The 25,106-nt window shown below is 46.4% G+C and overlaps 1 protein-coding gene across 2 annotated transcripts in view; it reads right to left on the bottom strand.

Annotated features, from left to right (window-relative positions):
- Positions 1–7,772: 7,772 nt before the first annotated feature.
- The window catches only part of LOC111150667 (WD repeat domain 26), a 40,182-nt gene continuing 22,848 nt past the window's right edge, over positions 7,773–25,106 (bottom strand). For both annotated transcript variants that reach the window (XM_022508185.1, XM_022508184.1), the window contains exons 8-14: positions 21,729–21,869; positions 18,609–18,728; positions 16,737–16,882; positions 16,365–16,443; positions 15,968–16,097; positions 12,121–12,306; positions 7,773–9,780 (exon numbers count right to left, since the gene is read on the bottom strand). In XM_022508185.1, the coding sequence (XP_022363893.1) occupies positions 9,755–9,780; positions 12,121–12,306; positions 15,968–16,097; positions 16,365–16,443; positions 16,737–16,882; positions 18,609–18,728; positions 21,729–21,869 (828 nt within the window). In that variant the 3' untranslated portion in view covers positions 7,773–9,754. The remainder of the gene's footprint in view (positions 9,781–12,120; positions 12,307–15,967; positions 16,098–16,364; positions 16,444–16,736; positions 16,883–18,608; positions 18,729–21,728; positions 21,870–25,106) is intronic.

The raw sequence follows: 25,106 nt of genomic DNA, 5'->3' as shown, positions 1-25,106 counted from the left end.
TTTCCGTCCAGGACTCCACAAACGGCCTGGGCAGAAGTCCCAAGACTGATTAGCCTGACTCCCTGGATAGAAGGGCCTAGCAGCTGGCCGCATGTGGCAGAATGGGGACTGGTAGATGAGGGAAACTGTGGCTGTCGGCCTCCAGGGCCTCCTAAGCCCCTCCTCCTGGTGGTGGGTATAGCTGATGCCCAGAGCCAAGCAGCTATAACATGGAAGTGACTGGGGCGAGGGGGTGGGGGTGGCTTCCCTACCTTTTCCTTTGGAGCCAACTTCTTGCGCCTTAAAAAACCCAAAACAAACCAACCTCTCACTGGCTTTTTCCCCCTTTTCCAGTGCCCGCACGGCCCTGCTCAGGGTTTTGAAGCCATGAAGCCATGGGGGGACTTCAATCCCAAGAGCTGAGAGACAGGTCGCTGCCAGCCGCTGAAGGGTGGTGGAGGGTTTGCTCTTCCCCAGAGAGTCTTCTAGGAGGCGAGCGCAAAGCCACATAAGTGGCGAGCCCAGGCTGTCCGCCATTCTGAAATGCAGACTGTGGTTGAAAAGGAACAAAGTCCCCGATCTTGAATTGCTTGTCTGCATCAAAGCCAGGAGATGGGGTGACTAGCATTTGTATTTTCTCAGGGTACCTGTATAAATGATGAAAAGAGGGGAGAAGCACGGACTTCAAGAGCTGGGATTAAGGTGCCAGGGATTCATGCTCTGTGCTTTCCCTTGAGGGGAACCCTGCAGCGACCTTCCGGTTCCTTCCGTCTTACTGCTGCTTAGAGGGAAGGGAGGCTGGATGTGTCCTTGGGATCTCTGTGCGGGCAGGACCCAGCACCCACAGGATGCTCCTGCCTGCAACTTCTGCACCTGCATTGCATCCTGTCCCTTTGTCCCTGTCCTTACCAAGTGCTGAGGAAACCACACTGGGGACATGGCTCGCTTCTCCAAGCCCGGCAGTCCCTCCGGCAGTTCTCCTGCCTCGTAGGCAATAAGACCGTGGTAGTCTGAACCTGCTTCCTCTCCCGAGGACATTCTCTGCAGCTGAGAGCTGAGGATGCCTCCCATGGACCTGACTTCGCTGGCACCTAGCGTGTCCTCTGGGAGGTCAGTGTTTGTGGTTGGGAGTCTCCTCCCGCTGCCACCACCTGACCCCATGGCTCCGACACAGAGGCCCTGAGTGACTGCTGGACGGACAAGAGGGTCTGACAGTGTGGTTCCATGGCTCCTCCGGCAAGAAGTACGTCCGGGAAGGAAGGAAGGCATGGTGGAGCGCCACAGTCCGGGCCCCCGTTATGCTCAAGATAGTCCCAATGAGACCCGCGCGGCCAGGATTGGAAACCAGTGCGTCTGCTGCCTTGTGATGGAAACCAGAGTCGTGGTGGTGACAAGATGCCGGGCAGGTTTGTGCCTGGTGTGCAGCTCCTGCCAGTGAGTGAGTGGAAGGACCATCGGGACACGGGCCCTGGAGCTTGTGCTGCGTGGGCTCCTGTGGCTTCCAGAGTCAGTGAGGCCTGTGCTTTTCAGCCAAGCCTCTTGTGAGAGTTCTAGGAGTCCATGGTCAACGTGTTTCGCTTGAGTTAAATATCTTTGGTCCTGAAGTAGCTGAATTCCCAAATGAAGGTCATTCCCAGCTGAAGGGTTGGCACCATGATCTGCGGTTATCACGTGAGACGTTAGACTGTTGCTGTCCCGGGGGTTGTTCACGGGGTACTCAGTCCCACGTTGGGCTGCTCTTTCAAGCCTGTAGTAAGAGCTTTTTGTGATCAGTTGCTGCTCTGGAGGCTGGTAACCACGGTCCGGCATGACTCTTCCTTGGGGACCTGTGACCAAGCAGTCCTGTCATCTGCATCAGGTCCCGCTGAATGTTAGCACCTCATCAGAATGTCCACTTGGCAGACAAGGTCCCACTCCCACCGGGGCTCCTGTGTGCACGACCTTGAGAGGGCATGGTAGGAGTCCCCGTGACGCAGGAAGGCGCCTCCCTCCTGTGGCTGGTCAGGGGACCCGATCTCGTCCCCTGTCGGCTGCTCAGGGGACCACACGCTTTTGGGGCGAGGGTCTGGCACTTGAGCGGGAAGGAGCTTGAGTCCTTCCTTTGTTTTCACAGCTCAATACATGGAAATTGATAATCTCTCAGTGAGGATGTGATGTGGAATCAAGTCAGATGAGGAATGACTCTCCTTGGAGGGCTGACCTTACCGCTGATGGGAGGAGCCGGTTTCACAGAGGGCAGGCGCGGCCTGTGCGAAGCTGCACCCAGCGGCTCGCCGAGAAGGGGTGTGTCTTCTCCATCTCGAGGAGGCTTGTGGGGCAGGGCCGGGCCACACGAGGCTCCACTGAGACAGTAATAGGACTCATTAATGGTGCTTGGTCCTTTTGCTCTTACCAGCTACGTCCTTGGTTTATCCGTGATCTACCCCAAGGTCGACGTCATCACACCTGCAATATTGTATTTTTGTACACATCTCTGTAAGACAAGGGTCCTTGAAACACATGACCATGGTACCAACAGCAACACTGCACATAAACTAGCAGATTCGTAGGACTGAGCCCGCAGGTGGTGCTCAGACATCCCGCTTGGCTCAGTGGTTGGTTGGTTGTGCCTGGGACCCGGACATGTCTGTTTGATCTGGCTAACGTCCCTGCGTGTGCTGGGCTCCCTCTGGTTTCCTTGCAGTCTTGCAGAAACCAGGTCGTGCGACCTAGCCGTCAAGTTGTAGAAGCCCCCATATTCTGGATTCAGTTGGTCTTCAAAACTCGTTTGCTGATTTACCACGTGTCCTCTGAGGCCACAGACCCCAGCATCCAGTGCCATCAGCTGCCGCTGTGGACGCGGACACCTGGCTCTGGCAGGTGGAAGAACATGCCCGGAGCTTTGCGTCAAGTGAGAGGATCGAGTCGGGCCCAAGGACTCCAAAACCACGATTTTAACCACTACTCTCAATATTCACAAAACAGTTTGAAGATATTCAAATTTATTGTGGGGGCTTTCCTCTATAGAGCTCTGTGAGTCTGTTTTATTGATTGTTTTCATCATGTGGGCAAAGGTCTCGATACAATTTCAAAAGTGTCCTTTTCTTCTCTGATCTACGCAGTTAAGTAGGATTGGTAAAGTGGGCCCTTCTCCATCTTGGACAAGTTTGATCGGTTTTTAGCCTGAGGTGACTGGCCATCTGTGACCAAGGGAAGTTCGCCATCGTGGTCAGTGACACTCAGGCGCCCCCAGACTAGTTGCTTTATTTCAGTCCACTGCCCTCTGTAAAGTTGGGAGTCGGAGTGTCTGCCCCACGCAGCTAAGAGGCAACCGGCCCGAGGTGAGCACCCAGGATGCCGAGGCAAACCGTGGTACACATCACGCTCCTCCACGGCCAGACACGTGTGCTGTGCCTCGTCCCTCCTGATGCCTGCCTGCTTTTAACTCCTGGGCTCCCGGCTGAGGAGTAGAGCACAGTCCTGTGGCTCAGAACCCACCAGGAAGGGGCGCCTAGGGGGCTCAGGCTGTGACGCATCCGCCTTCAGCTCGGGTCATGGGTCCTGGGATCGAGTCCCAGGTCTAGCTCTCTGCTCTGCAAGGAGACTGCTTCTCCCGTTCCTCTGCCCCCGCCCGTTCATGCTCTCTCAAATAAAATCTTAAAAAAAAAAAAAAAAAAAAAAAGCCTTCCTTAAGTTTTAAGTTTTTGGAAAACCAAGAAGACATCATTAAATGATGTAACCAAAAATCATCCACTCCAAAACGGAGTTGTGTTTTAAAATACAGCTACGGGGGCACCTGGGTGGTTCAGTGGTTAAGCATCTGACTCTGGATGGCGGCTTGTGTCGTGATCTCAAGGCTGTGAGAGCCTCGTGTCAGGCTCCGTGCTGAGTATGGCGTCTGCTTGAGATTCGCCCCCGGTCCCAAACACAGGCCAAAACTCTGGGATTTGTTAAGGTTGGAAAATTCTGCATCCCAGGTCCTGGGGTCTGGCAGGAGAGCTTAGTGTAGATGAATAGTCTTGCACGTCCAAGTCCGCAGAGTAGAGCTGTTTTTAAAGAAAACAAGTGGAAAGACTTCTCCCACCTGTTCCTCAGGACGCTGCAGACTCCCACCTGCCGGCCCGGCATGGGCTCTTCACGGGGAACGTCCTTCCGGGCAGGACTCTGCTGCTCGCGGGAAGCCTCCTCAAGCTCACTTCTGCAAGAACTCTCCCCAACGGGACGACTGCTTTTCTTTCCCTTTTCTCATAAACACAAATGTGCTGTGGGTTTGTATACACTCAATGCTTTCTCCAAGATCTTTTTGTATTAATTAAACAGGCTCCATGCCCGGTGCAGAGCCCAAAATGGGGCTTGAACTCACAACCCTGAAATCAGTAGTTGGACACTTAGGCAGCCGAGTCACCTAGGTGGCCCTTTCCACGGAGATCTCTAAATGTAACAGGGCATCTTGGGGCTCAGGCGGTTCAGTGTCTGCCTTCCGCTCAGGTCATGATCCCGGAGTCGTGGCATCGAGCCCGAGGTCTGGCTCCCTGCTTGGCGGGGAGTCTACTTCTCCCTTTCTGCCCCTCTCCCCTGCTCCTGCACATGCTCCCAAATAAAATCTTAAAAATAATTATATAATTATTTACTAGGAAAGAGATTTTAATTTCAAATTGAAAGTATATTTTCTCTATTAATCAACATTTGCAATTCCTAACACATGGTGTTAGATACAGTAATATTTTTGAGCGAAATGGGGCAGGCACATGATTCCTTTATGATCAGGTTCCTGGGGCACCTGGGTGGCTCAGTCGGGCATCCGACTCTTGATTTCAGCTCAGACTGTGATCTCAGAGTTGTGAGATCGAGCCCCACATCAGGCTCTATGCTCAGTGGGGAGTGTGCTTGGGATTCCCTCTCCCTCTGCCCCAACCCCCTGTGCTTGCTCTCCCTCTGAATAAATAATTCTTCAAAATATAAGTAAAATCCAAGTGTTCTCTGAATTCTCCTAAAGTAATCCATGATTGCACAATTGCCCTTTATTTTTTTCAAAATTTTTTAGTAATCTCTACACCCAACATGGGGGTTGAACCCACGACCCCAAGGACTGAGTCATACATTCCACCAACTGAGCCAGTCAGGCGCCCCTGACACAACTGCCCTTTGAAAAAGACACTGCGACAGGTGAAGCGAAGTGGAGAACACAGGTAGGTATGTGGGCGTCAGATTCAGCCAATCAGCCATTTGAGGTTGGAAGAAGACAAGGATGCTCAGCACAAGGTCTTACTCATTCTGTTTATTGGACTGAAGGGGATACAAACAATTGGGTAAGTGCGACGCATGGACATGGAAAAGGTGTATTAAAAAAAAAAAAAAAATCCCAGTAAAGCAAATCAAAGTTAATGGAGTTTCAATTGAACAAAATTTTAAAGACGTTTAATATACTACACATTTATAAAATAAAAGTTAACAGGGTGTTTTGTAAATAATTAGTAGAACAAGTGAAAATAAATATCAGAGACCTGAAGTTTTTATGCTTTAATGAAATAATAAAGCGAAGAAATTTAAACTACTAAATATAATCTGAGAGGCAGTTAAAAAAAAAAAAAAACAACAAAAATACCAGAACCCCCCAAATTTAAGAACACAATTCTCTGAAACACTGAATCCATCCATAGCAAATAGTTATTACAGACCAAAAGCTCTAAGTGTCAGCTAGTTCCACCACAACGCCATGGAAATCTGGACAGTTTAGGCATCTTGAGATCAGCACGTAAGTTCTTTTCTTGATCTCTCCAGCTTGGTTTGTAAGTACAAACATGCGTCTGTGGGTCTGTCCCCTCGCCACACACACACACATACACACACACACACGTTTTCAAGGAGCCAACATGTTTTTTTCCATCTGTGCCTAAAAATGTTTCGATTCGGTTTTAGCACATTGACCCTGATAATGAAAATGCTTGAGTCAAAGATGGGAACACATCTCAATCTTATAAAAATAGAGCAGTATTAAGCAGACCCTAAACTCGAGAGAGGGCACTTCACACGTGCATGAGACTAGTAAAATTGACCAGAACCCAGAAAGTGGTTTCTAGGACTTTTGATGACTTAAGTACGCTCTCTCCCCCACACGGACACACGACACACACACACGCGCGCACATTTTTATACTATTAGTTTCATTAAATCCAGCCTATCTGGATTAAATAGACAGGGGGTGGGTTTTTATAGTCTTTGTTTCTGCAACTATAGGGCAGCTACTGAACAATAGCTTAACAACACTGGAAATTTCAATTCACCCTGTTTTTAGAAAGTGTCTATGTGTAAATAATGCAGGTTCACCTCTTAAAGTTAGCCGTGTGTAGGAAATCAGATATGGTTTTGAAAATGCAAGTAGTATTTTGGAGAGTAAGGCCAAGAGAGAGCTGCTGAAGCCTAAATGAGAGGCTAGTGGAAAATTAAACCGGGATGTTGGTACACTGTAGAGCTGGGACACAAAGGAGATTAAGAAAAAGGTCTTCTTTCCTCCCCATTCAAAAGCAGCCACTCTTCTGCTGTCAAAGAAACGGACACACAGAGCGCCCTTTCAAGAGATGTGCAGTCTATTTAGCACTGAGCAGAGGTGATAGGGTCAGTTCGTGTGCAGGAAACAAGAGCCTAAAAAAGAAAATTTCAAGATGGGGAGGGGTGGGAAAGAAGGGTTTTCTATTAATGTCGCAGAATGCCGTTCTAGAGGGAGAACACGCCCAAGAACAGAAACCGCTCTCTCTCTCTGGGTATGGGTGTGGATGAAAACACAGACCATAACTGGGACTTTTTTTTCTTCCTTTCAACTAGCCGGTTCCTTTCATCACCTTGTCTGGATTTAGAGCTAGGTAACCCCATCTGTTCTCCCACCCACTAAAATGGGCCCATCTGTTGGGACGCCTGCCAATTTCCTCTTCTGAGATGACTTACCTGGTTTTATATGACACGTTCGCCTGGCCTAGGACAGTAGCAGAAACGGAGCCCATTAGGGAAGCTATGTCGGCCCCCCGCCCACACTGGACCCTCACCCCTGGCTCTTCATCCCCTCCCTGCCCCAGTCCTGCTCAAGTCCGACGCTGTACTAGTCATAACTGATTGTTTGGAGGAAAAAGACATTTAATTTCATACTTGCTCCAGCCCTCAATCAATGAACGACAACAAAAACATTTTTAAGCACATGGAAATGAGCCTACTAACCTGATTTTTGGAGCCCAAATTCTCCACTCTGTTTTGATCTATGTGCAAAAAGTATTGGTACTTTTCAGTTTACACATTTGTTAGCCTCCTGCGCTGGCTGGCCCGCGTCCTCGCTCTCCAGCCTACAGCACTGTCAGGCAATCCTAGGTCTCTGCCCCGTGACCTCACTTAGCATGGTCCCCACGCAGCCCTGGGGGGGCCCACTGCCTCGGCCAGCCCGGGCGTGCTCTTCCCTGGCCACTCTGAGGGCCCCTGCACCCTTGTCACCCCACGGCAAGGAGTTACACTCTCTGTGAAGTGTGCCTCACCTGTATGCCACTTTTTTGTGGTTTTGTTTTTTACAGTGTTTTTAACAGAAAAACTCTGATGTGGGGCTGGCTGGGGGAAGCCCGGGCCAGAATGAGGGCCACGCTGGCCCTGAGCAGGCAGCACTCTCGGGGAGCGCCCGTGGGGCCCCGGGCACACTGCGCTGGCTCTGCCCACCGCTGGTGCCCACCTTGCTGTAGCGACTGGGCTGCAGGGATGGCTTCGGGGTTTGGGGACTCACCGAAAACACGAGTGGGTTTAACTGCACTGAGGTAAAGAGAAGTTGCCACTTACTTATATACAGTTACCAATGAAGACTTTTATTCAAGCTCAAAGTAAAAAGTAATTTGAGTTAAGAAAAGTGAAGTACCAGATAAACTGTAACATATAGTTATTTGTAACTCAGAAGTATCAAAACAGGAATTCTTGATTCTCTAAGTGGTGGTCTCTGCAAAATGGAGCTTAAAGAAATCTTTTACATACCAATTTGATAAAATAATCTGCCGACCACGGTCTGTCACTTTCTCTTACTATGAGCTTTTGGGAGAATCCGTGCTATTTTAAGGCCAATTGTGTTTGTCTTTCTTCTCCCCTCCTTGACTTGCCCACCTGTCCCTGGGGCTGGCCCTGCCCCGTGCCCACGGGAGGGTTCCTGACACCCAAGCCTTTCCTCATGCTGGACAGACTGCAGGTGTGGCTGGACCCCAAAGGGGACTTAGTACAAGCCCCTTTCTTCACCAGAATCTGATCTTGGGGGTACTCCTACTCCTCCTCCCAGCGTAACAGCTGTGGTCCCCCCCTTCCCAGAGCCTCTGCAGAGAAGGGGAGGGAGTCTGGAAGGAGACCAAGTCAGCTGCATTCTGCTGTTAATGGGGTTTAAAAGCACAATGTGAACATCAGGCTTTTGGCTTATTCTAAATGTGAAATCCTCAAGATTCAAAGTGCTTTTCCTTGAAGGAGACCGTTCTTTAAACTAAAGGGGGAGGGGAGGCAAGGACTACCCACAGCACCAGTTTGAATGAGGCTTGGTATGGCAATATCGGGAAAACGGAGAAGGAGCGATCTGTCAATTTATGTATCTCTAAAGGTCAGAATATCAAGGGCCATTAAGATCAAGGACTGTGAGGTTTTAAACCCAGTTGCGGTCTGTCTGGAACCTGCTGAATTCTTCTGACAAGCTCAAGGAGACTAGGAACTTCCCCAGTGGTTACGCCTCATCTCCACTCTCCTGCGGGATCGCACCAGAACACCTTCCCAAGCCAGGAACAGCTTGGAACGGGCTTTGCTGCGAACCTAAGCTGACTCCTGATTTCTCCTGTTGGTAGATATTTAAAATTCTCTTTTCGAATCTTGAATTTCTTCAACATCAGGTACTGATGTTCCATCAGGAATAAAACAAAAGGGGGGACACCTTCACGGCAGGACTCTGGATTTCCTGGGCAATGTCCTTCAAGCACTGTTTCTGGGCAAGTCTCACATGGGATTCCAGAAGAGCATCAGTTATACTGCATATCTAAATCAGAGAGGAAACTTTTTGAAGCTGGTTTAGATTCCAAATGTATACAAATGAAGTCACTTTAATCCTATAAATACTTCTTAATTTATTTTTAAAAAATTGTGCTGTTAACCCTTTTACGGGGCAACAAGCTATGTGAAAAGTACAAAACTTTTTGTCAAATGTAATATTGAGAGTGCTTTTGACATAGTTCACTGGTTTATCGTCTGGATCAGTATATACTGCGCAACGGGCAAGGCTAGAATCCATGAACCAAGCTGCAAAGATCTCAAGCTAAATAAGGCGGAAAGATTTTGGAGAAACAAAAGAAGGAAATTCTTTCCTATCCAATGTATACTCTTCAGACTAATGCACTCCTTCTATCAAGCCTTCTAAACTGTTAAATAAAGTTTTCCAAACAAGCATTTAAACTTCATTACACAGAAGAGCAACAAGAATGGTATCCCACCAGACAAAAGGCAGGAGGGAAAAAAATATATATACTGAGTTCAATGGGTAAGCCTGAATGTAGCACAGTTCTTCACAACCGATGGGGGGATAATTCAACATGGTGTCCAACAACGTTCTAACGACGTGCTTCATCTCAACTGGTTACTATGAAGCAAGGTGTAAATGTTTGGCCCCAATCGGGCTTCAGAAATGGTTCTTTTTTCATGACGAGCATGTCTGTCCAGCTATCAATCATGTTTGTTTGCACCAAATCCCAAGCCATTAAAATACGACTAATTTTAAGTTAAACAGAAGTCGTCTGCTCCACATTCGCCATCAACTATCCATGCTACTGCATTCCTCTGAATGAAGACGGGATGAAATGTGTTTCGGGGGGGGGTGGGGGGGGAGAAGAGGGGAGGGGAAGAAAAAAGTCACCAGTTAGAAAGTTTTAATATCAGCATCATGATATTACAAAACGTACTACCACTGAGAACAATCACACCACAGCCAAGTTCTTGGTTATTTCCATCATCATCTTTAGAACAATGTGTCCATGTTGTGTCTTAGCCTGTATATTATAGACTAAATTAATTACTTTGATTATTGGAGAACCCAAGTGAATAATCAAATTAGAATCTCATACTTTAAAAATGAACCTTCAAGTAGTTCTGTGGAACAGGAAATCTTTATGAATAGATGACAAAATAAGAGGGGGGGGGACGACCTGGCGCTCCAAGGTAGGAGGGCATCTGGGACTGCGTGCTTCACTCACTCAGCCCGAATTCTGTGCTATCTTCCAACTGTTTGTTTTTGGGAATGGGTCAACAAGCCTCCTGGACACAGCTGAGCGGCTCTAATAGGCACATTCACGGGCTGGACAACCATCTCATCACCTGTCAGCAGTCACACACAAATGCCAGCACCCAGCCCCCAGCAACCCCACTGGTCTACTTTCAGTCTCCATGGACCTGCCCACTCATTTCACAGAAATGGGGCTGCACTAAGTGGTCTTCTGTGTCCAGTGTCTTTCACTTGGCGTATTGATCTGAAGATCTGCGTTGCAGCGTTGGCCTGCTTAGTCCTAACCTACTTGACACTTTCCTTAAAACAACACCGTATGGAACTCTACTGTTAGAATGAAAGGTCAGCAAGTTCGTTTTTGAAATGGGAGTCAAATATTTTTGCTTAAATGACTTACAGTATGCTAGGGTGTCATGATTTTTGAATGTCATTTTCTTCAGCCTCATCTATGTTTTCCAAAATTTCTATTCCAAACAGGTATTACTTTAATTAGTTAAAAAAAAAAAAAATTCAAGTAGGGGAAAGAACCCAGAAGATACCTACATAAAAGGCATATAGCCAAGTACCTAAGTTTTACAGAAACTGTCCTCTTGTTTCAGGTATCTGTGAATGTATTCCTGAGGCTGCACCTGTGTTGCCAGAACACAAGGCAGGGCCGTGGCGGTGGAGCGGACCCCACGAGGCCCAGCTCTGGCTCCCCTGCTGCCTTGGTGTCCACAGCCACTTGCTCCACCCAATGGCGGGGCAGCACAGGCATAGTCTCTGAGCTGGGTCTGAGGTGTACCTGCTTACCAGGAAATTCTCTATCTACCTAATGTTTCTCTGTGTCTCCAAATCGAACATGGCTCCTTGAAGAACAAACTTCCAAATGACTGATAAAACGAGAGAAGCACCTAGAATCATGGTTATGGATCTGTAAAACACCAGTTGTCCAGAGGGTCTTGGTTCCAGCGATGGTCCCAGAGGCACACGGGCTGGTCCTGTGGGGACACGCAGACGCAGGAGGGCCTGCTGGGCTCTGCACACGCGTGCAGCGGGTCTCAGTCTCACCCGCGTCCTCTTCCGGCCTGGCACACTCACCCAACCGCAGGTGCTCCTTCTCGCTGACGTCTAGGTGGGACACGTGGGGAACAAAAGCCTCTTCATCTGTTTTCTGGGTGACTCGCTTCCTTCTAAGGAAACCAAACATTTCGCTTGCTGTTTGAAAGAAGAGCAGCACATCCTTCCCGTATGAGCTCTCATGGCGTCTTCCCTCCAGCGCTGCTGTCTGGCTCAAGTGAGCCATGTCCTCAAGGGAAAACCCTTCCACCCGGCCTGCGCCTCTGTCTTCTCCCCCATAGAAACAAGGGTGGACCCTGCTGTCACAGGGCTGTGATGACGGTGTGCCAGCTGGCTGGACACATCGCCTGGCCCTGAGGCACAGGGCAGATCGCGGTGTCCTTCTCTCTCCTGGTCACGCCCGGTGCACAGGGGGCCACACGGTGTTACGGGGACTTATTCGTAAGAGCAAATCGTTCTGAAGTTGTTCAAATTTTGTAATATTAGCTAGTTCTTATGGGTGTGAAAGTAGAAAATGCTTCCCGCATCACGAAGCAAGACTTTCAAGATTCGTTGAGCTGAAAAAACTAAACAGCTACACAGCTATAAACGCGGTGGCGTGCTCCCCTTCGTGCTTCCCAGTGTCACACATGTGCACACATGCGTGTACCACAGACACACAACCACACACACACCACACACACACACACCTGTATCTCAGGTTACTGAAAATCCTTCTGAGGAGAGAAAGTACACAGTCTCTAAAAGAGGGAGGAAATGAACTCTATCCCACACTTCCAAGTACTGCTGGGCCAGGTGTCACCAGGAGGAAACACGGGGATGGTGTGCGGTGGTGTTACCTTCGATATTCTGGTGGTCTATAAAAGGTGCTGGTCCCCATATTCTAACAGTGCCATCGTCTGAGGCGCTGGCCATCATGGATGGGATCTGTGGGTTCCAGCTCACACAGTTCACTGTGCGTGTGTGCCCTGTCAGCTCCGCGATTGGCAGTTCGCTACGTTTGTGCCAGATGTAAACCTTGTGATCTGAACAAACAGGAATTCAGAGAAAAGTCAGGGAATTGACTTCAACAAAACCAACTGATCTGAAATTTATCATCATCACACACACGACACAGGACTCAATTATTAGAACTTAATATGACGTGAATAGTTGAATAAATCACCTTATGATCACCTTTTTGACCCAATAAACTTTTCCCCTGCTAAAGGTGACTGATTCTCTCAAGTCATCACAAACTCTGCCATGTTCCTTAGTACCTGAGAGGTGGATCACAGTAAAGATCTCCCGGTGGAAACAGACATAGGACAGAGCCAATAAACGCTCCGGCAATGGGCGGCGCCTGAGCTGCACTGCGCCAAGCCAACGGCAGCAGGAATGTGGGCACAGCCAACCCTCTGCCGGGCAATCTTTGTGGCCGGGTGCTCGTGTTTGGCTCCGCTGCTGTGAGGTGGGTGCCATGCTCCTGCCCTTCCTGGGGAGGGGGCCCGAACCGCTGCGGCCGCCCACCCAGGCTGAGTGGCCCGTAACTGTTGAGTCTTCACCTGTACAGGAGGACTGGACTCACCCCACTATGTAGTGAGGGTCCAACATGTTTGTGTATGAAGAGTTCTGAAAAGAGCCTGGCACAGAGTATACCCCAGGGGTCATCGCAGGTGACGGGGGCACACAGAGGGCAGATCCCGCGGGAGGCACAGGAGTGTTCCGTGGAGATGTGGGAGCCCCCGGGAACAAGCTTCCCACTGGGCAAACTTCAGCATGCTGCGGGGTAGCTCATTGGTGGTAACAGAGCATGTCCTGGTTTCACAGCGTCTAACTTGAAGATGAAAGGCTGGGACTCCCTCTGAGCATTCTATGTGCGTATGGGAAGCAAGAGCCAAGACACTCACTGGAGAACTGAATTATACTTCCCTAGAAGGTGTATGTTGTTCAATCATTTTCCCTTGCATAAAATCAAGTAAGCAAAAAAAGTGAAAAAGGGGATGCCTGGGTGGTTTAGTCCATGAAGCGTCTGCCCTCGGCTCAGGTTATGATCCCGGGGTTCTGGGATCGAGCCCTGGTTTGGGCTCCCTGCTCGGCGGGAAGCCTGCTTCTCCCTCTCCCACTCCCTCTGCTTGTGTTCCCTTTCTCTGTCTCTGTCAAATAAATAAAATCTTAAAAAAACAAACAACAACAAAAAAACCCCAGAGAGACAAAACAGCAGATTAGCTACGCTTCCCCTTGAACCGAGGAAGTTCTCAAAGAAAATCACATTGAAAAGTGTGAGTGAGTGGGGACCTGCTCACCGCCAGGGGGAAATGCTTTGTGTGCACACACCCAAGGATGGTGTCTGCTGGAGAGGTGGCAAGCCCAAGGACTGAAGGGGTCAGGGTCAGAGTGAAAGGCTTGCTGACTGAGCTCATCTGGCTGGTGTGGTCCGTGGAACCCACGGCTTGTGCTACAGTAAAAAAATAAAGCAGGGTTTTCTAAACATTGCCTGCCCACTGGAAAAGTTTGCATAATGGCATAACTTTCTTGGGAAAACATTTTCTAATTGCTCTATTTTACACTGACATTCATGTACTTGGTGATTTGGAAGGTTCTTAGAATACATTCATTGCAAGTAAATGACAAATGGATTAACGTGACCATCTTGGGACATGATGCATTCACCATGTCCAGCTGGTGTTGAAAATGTTCCTCAGGCCCATTCTAAGGCACCTGAGTTGTCAGAACGCTCATCTCTTCACCTCACAGCTCATTTTTAGCCCTAAACAGAATATAATGTGGTCTGATTAATGATGATTCATCATTAGTTCAAAGTCAGTTTGGGCTTTAAAACAAAAGGACTGACATCACTACGGATAATGGTAGCCACACGTATTCTGAAGCACTTCTAGGGCTGATGTAATATTTAGAAAGGCTGTGGGGGCATAACCAAGAGGGGAAGCCCCCCAGAAGCAGAGCTGAACGGAGCTCAGGAAAGAGACCTGGTGGGGGCGGGGAGGGCGCCTAATGAGCAGGCAGAAGGCTTCGGGTGCTTGGACCGTGCCAAAAGAGGAGCCAGTGCAGAATCTGCAAGAAAATAACTGAAAAGGTGAACTTTTCCAAAGTGTTACCTACAAACCAACTCTCCTCTCTCCTCAATCTTACCTGATTTTTTTTTCTTTTAGAGAGAGTGTGAGTGGAGGGGAGGGGCAGAGGGAGAGGGAGAGAGAGAGGAACCCAAGGAGACTCCCCGCTGAGCATGGAGCCTGACGCAGGGCTCAATCCCATGACCATGAGTTCATGACCCGAGCTGAAATCAAGAGTCGGATGCTCAAATGGCTGAGCCACCCTGGTGCCCTGACAGATTGTTTTTTAGAGAAAGAAATAACAGCTAAATTCCTATGCTTCATATGACTCCCTAAAAGTCTTTGTCCTAATTCTTAAATATACCTTATACATAAAGGGAAAGCTCATGTGTTACTCTTATCCATCGAGATCAATTTTTTGTCAAGATAGGCATGGTCAACACTTTGGATGATAAATGGAACTCTGACAAAGAATCCAGTTCCCTGGTCTATGTTGTAAAACTAGATTCAGCATTTTTTTTTATTTTTAAAGTTTATTTATTTATTTGACAGAGAGCAAGAGAGAGACAGCGAGAGAGGGAACACAAGCAGGGGGAGTAGGAGAGGGAGAAGCAGACTCCCTGCTGAGCAGGAAGCCCAGTTCGGAGTTCCATCCCAGGACCCCAGGATCATGGCCCGAGCCGAAGGCAGACGCTTAATGACTGAGCCCCCCAGGCGCCCCTAAACTTGGTATTTTTAAAAGTGACTGAATTAATGTGCTATTGTAGTGCTCAGAGCAGCACAGTGCACACTCAAGAAAAATGTGCTGAATGAGATTTTGCCATTATTTATGCTTCTAGCGCCTTGAAAAGCACACTCTTTTAATACTTTTAATACTCAGCTTTTAATACTCTTTTTAATACTTTCAATAGCTTTTAATACTCAGCTATCTGTGTTGCCTATTTGAAACAATTCCTTTTTTCTTTTTTAAGATTTTTTTTTATTTATCTGACAGAGAGAGAGAGCAAAGTAGGCAGAGCGAGAAGCAGGCTCCCCACTGAGCAGGGAGCCCAACCTGGGACTTGATGCCAGGACCCCGGGATCATGACCTGAGGCCACTGCAGATGCTAACCAATCTGAGCCACCCAGGGGTCCCTCAATTTTAAGCAATTTCTATTTTAAATTAGACTGATGACTTTGGGAACAGGCCTGCTTGGAATACTGATGTTAGCAGGCTGGAGAGTACATGTATTTAGAAAGTAGTAGAGACAATTCTAGAATTTCAGCTTTTCTGAGACTGTGAAGAATCATGAAACTAAATTACTCTCTTCGGCCATTAAAGAAACACTGCAGATCCTAACTAAAGTCGAATTTGTCTACAATCAGGTAACACATCATAATTGACCCTGACTTCATAGATCCTACAAGCCTCTGCACACTACCACGAAAGAGTACTGATTTAACTAAATCTTGGTTTGATACAGAGGACTCAGGCATTTCAAAACGGGGAAATGAACAGTGTACTTGAGAAATAAAACTCAAATTTTTAATCTGCATTTGCTCGGAGACATGGCTACTCTCATGCACTGAGACAAGGACAGAGCCCCCATGCCGTCCAGACACATTAATCGATAGTGGCGTGCACACAACTCACCCTCACTGCCACTAGCGATGAAGTCTTCATTATGGCCTCCGAAACATGAATGGATCGTATAAAACCCTTGCGTGACACCTTGATACTTTCTTACTAAAACTCTGTCTTGCAAGTCCCATAAATGAACTCCCTGTAGGCAAAAGAAAATAGATACACTTATTCTTCCTCAACTCAAAAGAGTTTTACACTGTGAATATCCCTTTGCCTGATGGAACATTTTCAATTCCATTACACAAAATGGCAACGTTGTGACACCTTTAAAGTTGACTTTACAAACTTAAGGATCAAACACATAGGTGAAGTTTAAGAATTTGTAACAATATTTATTTATATATGTATACACCCAAAATCATGTATTTTGAACTAAGCTAAATCTTTATAATTATAATAAACTTACCTGAGTTGCTACATTTAACAAAGCTAATCGGCCATTCTTGGAAATAGTAAAAGACATAATGGGATGATCTTCTTGTACTCTGTAACCAGAAAATAATCTGTCAAAAGCAACATACTAAGAATCAAGAACATTCAAATGACCAAAATATAAAATGTTCTAGCTTAAACACTGCAATTTTGTCTATAATCAGTATGACAAACTGTATTTCAATCAAGAAAAAAATTCTGAGTTAATAGTTACAAAGCACCACCCGACCACCAATCCATTTTAGGGTCAAGTTCAAACCAAAACATAACTCTTCTCAAATAGCGAGTTCCACTACACATTTTAATATAAATCAAATAGTTATTTAACGGATAAAAAAACAGTTACATGTTCCTATCTGTAAGGTCCTCAAAGTTGTACCCCCGGATCCGCTGGTGTGTGTCTGATGCCAGAACAGTCTTCCCGTCGCTCAAGCACCAAAGGCATTGCACTCGCACCCCTTCCCAGGAATCAAGGAGGTTCCCATCTAAATCCTGAGGAGAAATTCACTATTAACCCCATTATGAAACAGTGCTCGGAAAGCAAAGAACCAAATGAATCTCAGCAGCATCTTTTAGTAGTAAGTCTGTTTTTTCCTGCTCCACTTAATTGTTCCATAAAGTGGTTTTCATCATGAAAATGTGACTATAGGTCCAATTTCATTACAACAGTACCTCAGGGGGAGGGGGACAGAATCTCTGGGAGATCCATCTTCCCTTCAATAACCCACCAGGCACAAATAAATACAATACACTCAGGGAAAGAAGAATCCCAAGTTCCAAGTGAAGGTCTCACTTCTACTGGGAAAGAATTCAAATGTTCCTTTAAAATGCACTATACTTGGATCTGTCCTCTACTATTCAGAAGTTGGGATATGGAAAAGATTACCATAACGTTAATTACAGCTTTATAGAACTCAGAAGCTGTTAGGACATTTTAAAAACATTACCAAATTTGCAATGTGTTCTACAGATCAAAGCTCTAAGAGGCATCCCATTTCTGTTCCACAGATGGGGAAGCTGCCGAGTCCTGGGCCCTGATGGTGTCAATATCATAGGGGACAGTGGGATCAGCAGAGATACACAGGGTCATCCTGCAGCCAAGGATTCAAGAGTAAATGGTTTTGCTGCTGGAAAGTACAGCATGGGGACCAGCGGGACTGTGTATCTCAAAGTTGCTAAGAGAATAAATCTTAAAAGTCCTCATCACAACTGTGTATGGGAACAGCTAATTTCTGTGGTGGTAATTTTCAATGCATATGAATATCAAATCATTATGTTCTATACCTGAAGTGAACATAATGCTATATGTCTATTATACCTACGTTAAAGGAAAAATAAATAAAAAAATCCAAGTTGTATATTAGCCCATGGATAGAAACTCCAGAAATAACTTTAAACTACTGGGAAAATCACAGATAGACCAATAAAGTGTATTGAGACAAATGGGGGAAGAAAAGAACTCAAGGCTCATAACCAGGCTTTGGGGACAGGACACGATGTTCCACGAGTCCCACGGCTGGCTTATCAAGACACCAGTGGTTTGCAGTGGCCACACGGAGGCCTCTATGATGTGTGATCTTTAGCTACACTGAATGATTTATGGGATTCATGATCTTGTTTAATCTTTGTTTAATCTTAAGACCACACGTGGAAGTGCTCACTGGCAGTGGGCCGGGCTGTGATGCGAGACACGGACACCAGATGGACAGCCATGGCAGAGTCTGCCTTGTCACAAGATTGGTCACTGAGTCCTTACTTTCATCACCCCATGAGCCCGAGATTAATGGGGCAGAAGTAATCAGAAGTTACTTCAAATAAAGACTGGAAGGTTCTCTGGTAGTGCCCATCACCACTTTTAGTCCTCACATATTTAAGACAGTCAACTCATGAAATTCAGCAGAGTTTGGATACAAAACCTAGAGCCTCAAAAGAAGTGCTAAATATTTTCAATCCTCTAACATTAGAAACTTATTTATGAGGACAAAATATTTAGTAAAATAATTTTTTAACATTTTACTAAACTTGAAGTCTAGACTTTGTATAAGCATTTAAAAATGGTTACAAAAAGAAAAACTGCAGAAAGTTCTACTGGACGGTGCTTATTAGAAAGATAGCTAAGTAGGTCTTCACACAATCTATTTCCTAAAAGATAGCGAGTCAGGTGCATTTTTTATTTCAACAAATGGAGCAGGCCGTGGACAGGGCAGGAGGTACTCACACACTGGTAGAACTGGCCGCGCTGACCTCCAGTTACGAAGCGTTTCCCATCTGGATTCCAAGCCACGCTCGTCAAACTGTCCTCATGAGACTGGCTCATTTTTGTCCTTAGCTCTCCCGTCTACAAAGAAATAAAACTGTGGCTAAGACCTTCAAGATAGGCTTTTTTTTTTTTTTTAAAGATTTTATTTATTTTTTTGTCAGAGAGAGAGCCCAAGTAGGCAGAGTGGCAGAGGCAGAGAGAGAAGCAGGCTCCCTGCTGAGCAAGGAGCCCGATGTAGGACTCGATCCCAGGACCCTGGGATCATGGCCCAAGCTGAAGACAGCCGCCTAACCCACTGAGCCACCCAGGCGTCCCTCAAGATAGGCTTCTAAAGTGAATGTATAAAGAAAAAAAAATAGTAACTGGGATATCAGGTTCGTTTGGTGTTCCAAACGAGAGAAATGAACTATTCTAACTGGACTTACAAAAAAACCAACCAACCAAGCAACAAGACTGCAGTGCTCAGAGGAGGAAGAATCGGGAGCTCAACAATGCTCAGCACAGGCTACTCCAACAATAGATCTGATGACAGAACCTCTAATAAACCTCTCATTTTCAATTACATTTATAAATCAAATCATATTTTCTCATCAGCAGCTCAGCGCTACATGCTCTACTCCCTCCGAGATCCCCCTACTTGTCCATGTCCCAGACTGCCATTAGCAGTTCCTCAAGAACATGATGAATGGACAGAAAAACTTGGTCCCTGAACTAAGGCAAGGGTGCAGCAGTTCTCAATTATGTGAAATTTCGTATATGAGATGCTGGAAAGGTAGTAGGGAAGATGGGGAGAGAGAAATGAAAATTATTTTTCTGATATCTGATTTCATCTCAACTAAAAGTACAGAAAAGAGGCTTCTGTACAGTTCAGCATAGCTGTTTTAAAGGATTCCCAAGTAAGAAAGACTATTTACTGGTTACAACCCGAAGATGCCCACCTGTTATTTTTTCTAAGTTACTGAACTTAGAAGGTAGACACATACCATTTAATCTAGTCTTGATTCCATTTTGTTCATGGATTAGAAACAGGCTCTGAGAGATAACAGCTGCCCTTGGCGTAATAAAAAGTACATGGGCATAATTTCCCTGTGAGAAATGGGTCATCAAAAGTAAAAAAAAAAAAAAAAAAAAAAAAAAAAAAGTGAAAACAAAGTGTATGATCAGGGAACAGGGGCAAGTACTAAAGCAAAGAGGGCATGAAAACAGAAAGCCAGAGGTCTCCCTTTACACTGGAAAAAAAAAAAATCAGCAATTTAAAAATCTTCCCCCATGCTGTTAATAGGTCTTGTCCATTTATCTTTTTTGGACTGCTGGATAGAAACAGTTAAAAGTTCAGAATCCCACGTACACACGCAGAGGCTGAATCTTCTGCATTTTGTGTTCACACACACGTTAACACACTAAGTGCTGAGGCAGAAACGAAGGTCTTTTCTTCTGCTGTGCTGACGACAGTGGGTATATGAGGGAGTTGATCATGAGGAAACTACCTCACGATAGGAGGAACAATGTGCAAACTGACTGAAAACCCAGTCTGTAAAGTAACGCACAAACAGTTCAGCTAGAACACCCTCTAACTGTCCAGAAACTCAGAACTGACTCACAGGAGGACTAGAGACACCATCAATTTCGAGTCTATTACTGGAGGATCAGGACTCCACACATCTTCTCTTGAGGGACAAACAAAAAGCTTTAATGGGAAAAACAACAACAACAACAACAACAATCCATTTTGTCTTTTAGGTCAGATTCATCCCAGTCTGTTCTACTGAGAGAAAGCAGTCTCCTCCTCTGGGCTTTGCTGCCCCCCGGAACCCAATCACAAACACCGATGACACACTGGTTTGATAAAAATGGCCTAAAGGCATTTGGGGAACAACTGGGGATTTTTAACTACGAAACGGAAATTAGTTATTAGAGAATGATACCTAACGTTCTTGAATAAGCTGTTATTTTCTAGAAGGTACATGCTTCAGTATTTGGTATCAAACAATCACATCTGTAATTTCCTTCCAAATGTTTTGGACATGGATGTCTGTGTGTACACATCTACATGTGTGCATGCATGTGTGTACACAAAATATACAGAATGGTCATCGTAGAATCCCAGGTGGTGGGCAAGGGTCACCACTGTATTCTTCCACTTTTCTTAATATTCAACGACCTTCCTACTGAAAAGCTAGGGTTGAAACTAAGTAGTAAGTAAGCAGTAAGAAGACTGTGCTATTTAACAGCAGAGCAGGAATTACAGCGGATCACCCTCAGGGACATCTCAGTATTCGCTCTGTCCTCTGCACGCTTGTGCACAGTTTCAGCTCTACTCTCTCAGTACAAACCAAGTCACGTATCGGTCACCAAACTCACAGTCCTACCCTGTCAGTGCACACCAGTACCCTCAGACCACAGCCTGGACCATGCCCTCGCCTCGGGGCAGAAAAATGAAAAGAACAGCATCTAACCAGCCACCTTACAGAAAGAAGTTAAAAAAAAATTAAATCGGAATTATAAGGTCTTCAAAACACGGTACAAAAATAATGGAACTAAATGCTAATTTTTGTAAAACAACAACAACAAAGGGATCCTGGACGAAGGTCAAGTTTGGGTTTACAAACAGGAAGAGAGCCCTTACTAAAAGTACTGAAACATCATTACTTTTCCTAAACTAGATCAACATATAAAACAGTTAAGGAGACAACAGTATGACTGCCACCAAAACGAGAGCTCTGGCTCCCTGCAGACGTTTGCACACTTGAAAGGTTAAGTTTCATATATAATCATCAAATTATGAGACCACTGTGAAAATCTGCTTGTAGAAAAAGTACCACAGTAAATAGTAGGAATTCCACAGCACAAAGCACAACATTCCTGAAAATACTCTTTCGTCCTTCTTTTAAATACTCTTATGCTCAGCATGACATTTGGGTTGCTAAGCGTGGACACCTGGGCTGTGTCACGTGGGACCCACTCTGGCTGCTGAGGTTGGGTGGCTGGCTGTGTTCTAGCGAGCATCAGGCTACAAGGAATGCGCGCAGGATGGGCCTGCTGAATGGAAAGGCTCAAGGACAGACGGAACGTGCTCACTTGGACATTCCAAAGCCACAGCTCAGAGCAGTCATCTGGGCCACAAGCAACAAGGTAGCTGTCGTCCGGACTCCACGCGATGTAGGAGACGCCGTAAGCATGTCCTTCTAAGGTTTTGAGCAGTTTTAGCAGGTGTGTATCCTAGGAGGGAAGGACATGACTTGGTTAGAGTCCCCAAAGTCCACAGTTTTCTGGCATCGGAACCGGAACAGCAGTAAGCATCTATTTGGACAGTGTAATGGACTCTGAGGAGGTGCTCACAGATTCACCAACGTCCCCTCCCTGAAGGTCGACTGCTTGCGTCATAAAGCCTCACTCACGCTGTGACATCTCGTGGATATCTACTCCACACCAGGCATGGTGTGCCAGATGGAACTCTAACGACGACACAGGCTTTACACCCGTGAGGCTTCTGAGGAAACCAAAAGCACTAAGAGCGACCTCTTATTTCTGAAAACACTTGACTGAGATAAAACTTATGCACCACAGAATGCACCCTTCCAAGTACGCAATCCCATGACCTTGAGTATGTTCACAGAGTTATGCAGCCACCACTGCTATCCAAGCTGAGAACTTTCTTGTCGCCCCACAAAGCTCACACTTGTTAGCAGTTCCTTCCCGTCCCCCACACTCCCTTCTCCACAGACTTGCCCGTTCTGGACATTTCACCCACGCGGGATCCTACAACGTGGGGCATTCTGTAACTGGCTTCTCTCACTCAGCGGAATGTTCCAGAGTTCATCCATGCTGCAGCGTGCGTTATCTCCCTCCTTTCCATTGGTCGATAGTCCTTTTCATGGATCTACCCTCTTTTGTTCATCCATTCAGCAGCTGATGAGCATCTGGCCTGTCTCCATCTTCAGCTACTATACACAATGCTGCTAGGACTGCACAGACTCTGGGCACACGTGCCAGAGCGGAGCCATAGGCTCTAGGTGTCGTGTTCTGAGGAACCGCCAACTGTCTCCCGAGTGGCCGCTACTAAGTTGCTCCTCGGAATGAGTGCTGGCCACCAACACTACTTTGGCCAGGTCTCCTAACCCGAAGGCTACGTGTCCCTCCCCTGCCCCACATGATAGGGATGGAGACCAAGACCACCCTGGCAAGAGCTGCTGGCCTCTCAGTAGAACGGACACCTCTGCTTGAGGTTAAGGGGCTCAATTTCCCTGTAAGGGGTGAGCTGCTGAAGATTTTTAAGCTGGTGAATACACAACAAGGGTGTCTGGTTTTAGGAGGAGAACATGCATGATGATGTGGCAGATGAATCAGAATGAACAGATCAGGACACGGACACCCCAAAAGGGCCGACACGAGCCACTATGGTCACAAGAAACGAGGTCCCAAACTAACACAGTGTGGACTTCAAGAGGTCAGACCAGAATGTACTTGGGATGTAAAATACATACGACAGGATGAGATGAGAAATGTCCAAAGACCACCTGCAGGTTTCTGTTGTATGGGGCAAGGATGTGCACAGCAAACAGACCAAGAGGGACTTGGCTGGAGGTGGCTAAAAGTGACTGAGTTAAGTGTTAGACTTTGGTCAAAGACGGACTGAGACTGGTACCATGCCTGTGGAATTCTGATGGTGAGGACCCAGAAGCAGTTAAAAATGGGTCTGGGGGGGCGCCTGGGTGGCTCAGTCAGTTGGGCATCTGACTTTGGCTCAGGACATGATCTTGGGGTCCTGGGACAGAGTGCTCAGTTGGGCTCTGTACTAAAGAGGGGGCGTCCACTTTTCCCTCTGCCTCTGGCCCCCTTCCCCACTCATGCCTCTTTCTTCCTCAAATACAATCTTAAAAAAAGGGGGGGGGGAATGGGTCTGGAACTCCTCTGATAAAGCTAGGTTGGGAATTTATTTTGTCAGAAATGTCACTAACAAGTGGATGTGTTTAATATACCGACCCTATGTCTATCATTTATTCTATCACCTAGTCCAGACCACCATGTCTGATAAAAACTAGCTAACACCGCCACTGCTTCTGACCCCTCGCCAGGAGAAGGCAAACAGGGCAGGGGTTTGTGCGAGAGTGTGGTACCACTGGTCAGAGAGGCTGCCATCACTGAGCAGGATGCCTGGGCTTTGGGACGGGCTCAGTCACAGTGGTGCTTCGGACCTGCACAGTCTCTTTTAAACTGATGATAAACGACTTGAGAAGTATTTAACTAAAACACTAATTCAGCACATTAATATAATCCTGTAAAAAACTAAAGCTGAAAATAAATGGGGATATGAATGCTAGATCTTCACAAGTACAATGTCTCTACACTAACCTATGTCAAGTGGAAATACCATGTTCATGGAATCCACTTAACTGTGCTCAGATTTTGGGTCAGAGAATGGGCAAAATGTTTTTTGGGGGCAAAGGTAAAAAAACCTGTTAAAAGAAACCAGGTTTTGGGATCACATCACCTCAAATCTTTTTTTCTTCTTTAAAGAGGCGTGGGACCTAACTCGGGGCTTGATCCCATGACCCTGAGATCATGACCTGAGCCGAGGTCAAGAGTCAGATGCTTAACCAATTGAGCCACTGGATGTATCCATCACCTCAAATCTTAATGTCCTTCTCCATGTATTGCTTTTCATCCATTAAAACACACACACAAAACACACATACTCAAAAAGATCACCAATTTTCTTACAAGTTTTTCAAACAGTATTTGACATAATAAAATACTATCATACTAAACTCTCAAATCCATGGCATCTCAGATTGGAGTGAAAGCATTAACTCTACGTTTCCCAAGCTAATCTGGCCACAAAAGCCCTTTACTCCTAACACCTACTCTGACAAAGGCACTCTGGTCTAAACTCCTTAGTCAAATGCACCAGATCCTCCTGGACTGGTGGCCTCCAACTCTGCTAACCTCACCTCCTACTCTACACTGTAACCCCAAGACTGCCCAAATGCCAGCCACGTTTTCCTTTCCCATGTCCTGCAGGGGACAGTACTAACTGGTTTGCCTTGGTAATAGCTGACTCCTTCTGCTAGGACTCACTTGTCTTACTTTTCAGTTCCAGTGGGTTTCTCCTTTGAGGCCCTGTAGCACCCATCACAGAACAGTTACTCTGTAATTGTCATGAACTTGTGGTAAAGTCTCACGTAAGCTTGCGCTCAACAAATATGTGCTAAGTGAAGGGCATGGTTATACACTGCTGCCAAAAGAAATCATAATAAAGCACAGTTTAGTATGCTTTCTGTTCAGACATCTTGCAAATAATTGCTGAAATACAACTCCTCAGCACAGTGTTCAGAGGCCACAACTAGATCCACACTGTTCTTCTAGTCTGATTCCCTACTCTGTGCCTTACTCATCTTATCCTCTTATCTGACAGTGGGGGAGGACAAGGTCCCTCTCTTCCCAGAATGCCCTCTC

This window comes from Enhydra lutris, unplaced genomic scaffold (genome assembly GCF_002288905.1).
Source record: "Enhydra lutris kenyoni isolate GAN:26980312 unplaced genomic scaffold, ASM228890v2 scaffoldscaffold24, whole genome shotgun sequence".
Lineage (NCBI taxonomy): Eukaryota > Metazoa > Chordata > Mammalia > Carnivora > Mustelidae > Enhydra > Enhydra lutris.
Note: the sequence above shows the minus strand (reverse complement) of the source record. Positions and strands in the feature narration are given on the sequence as shown.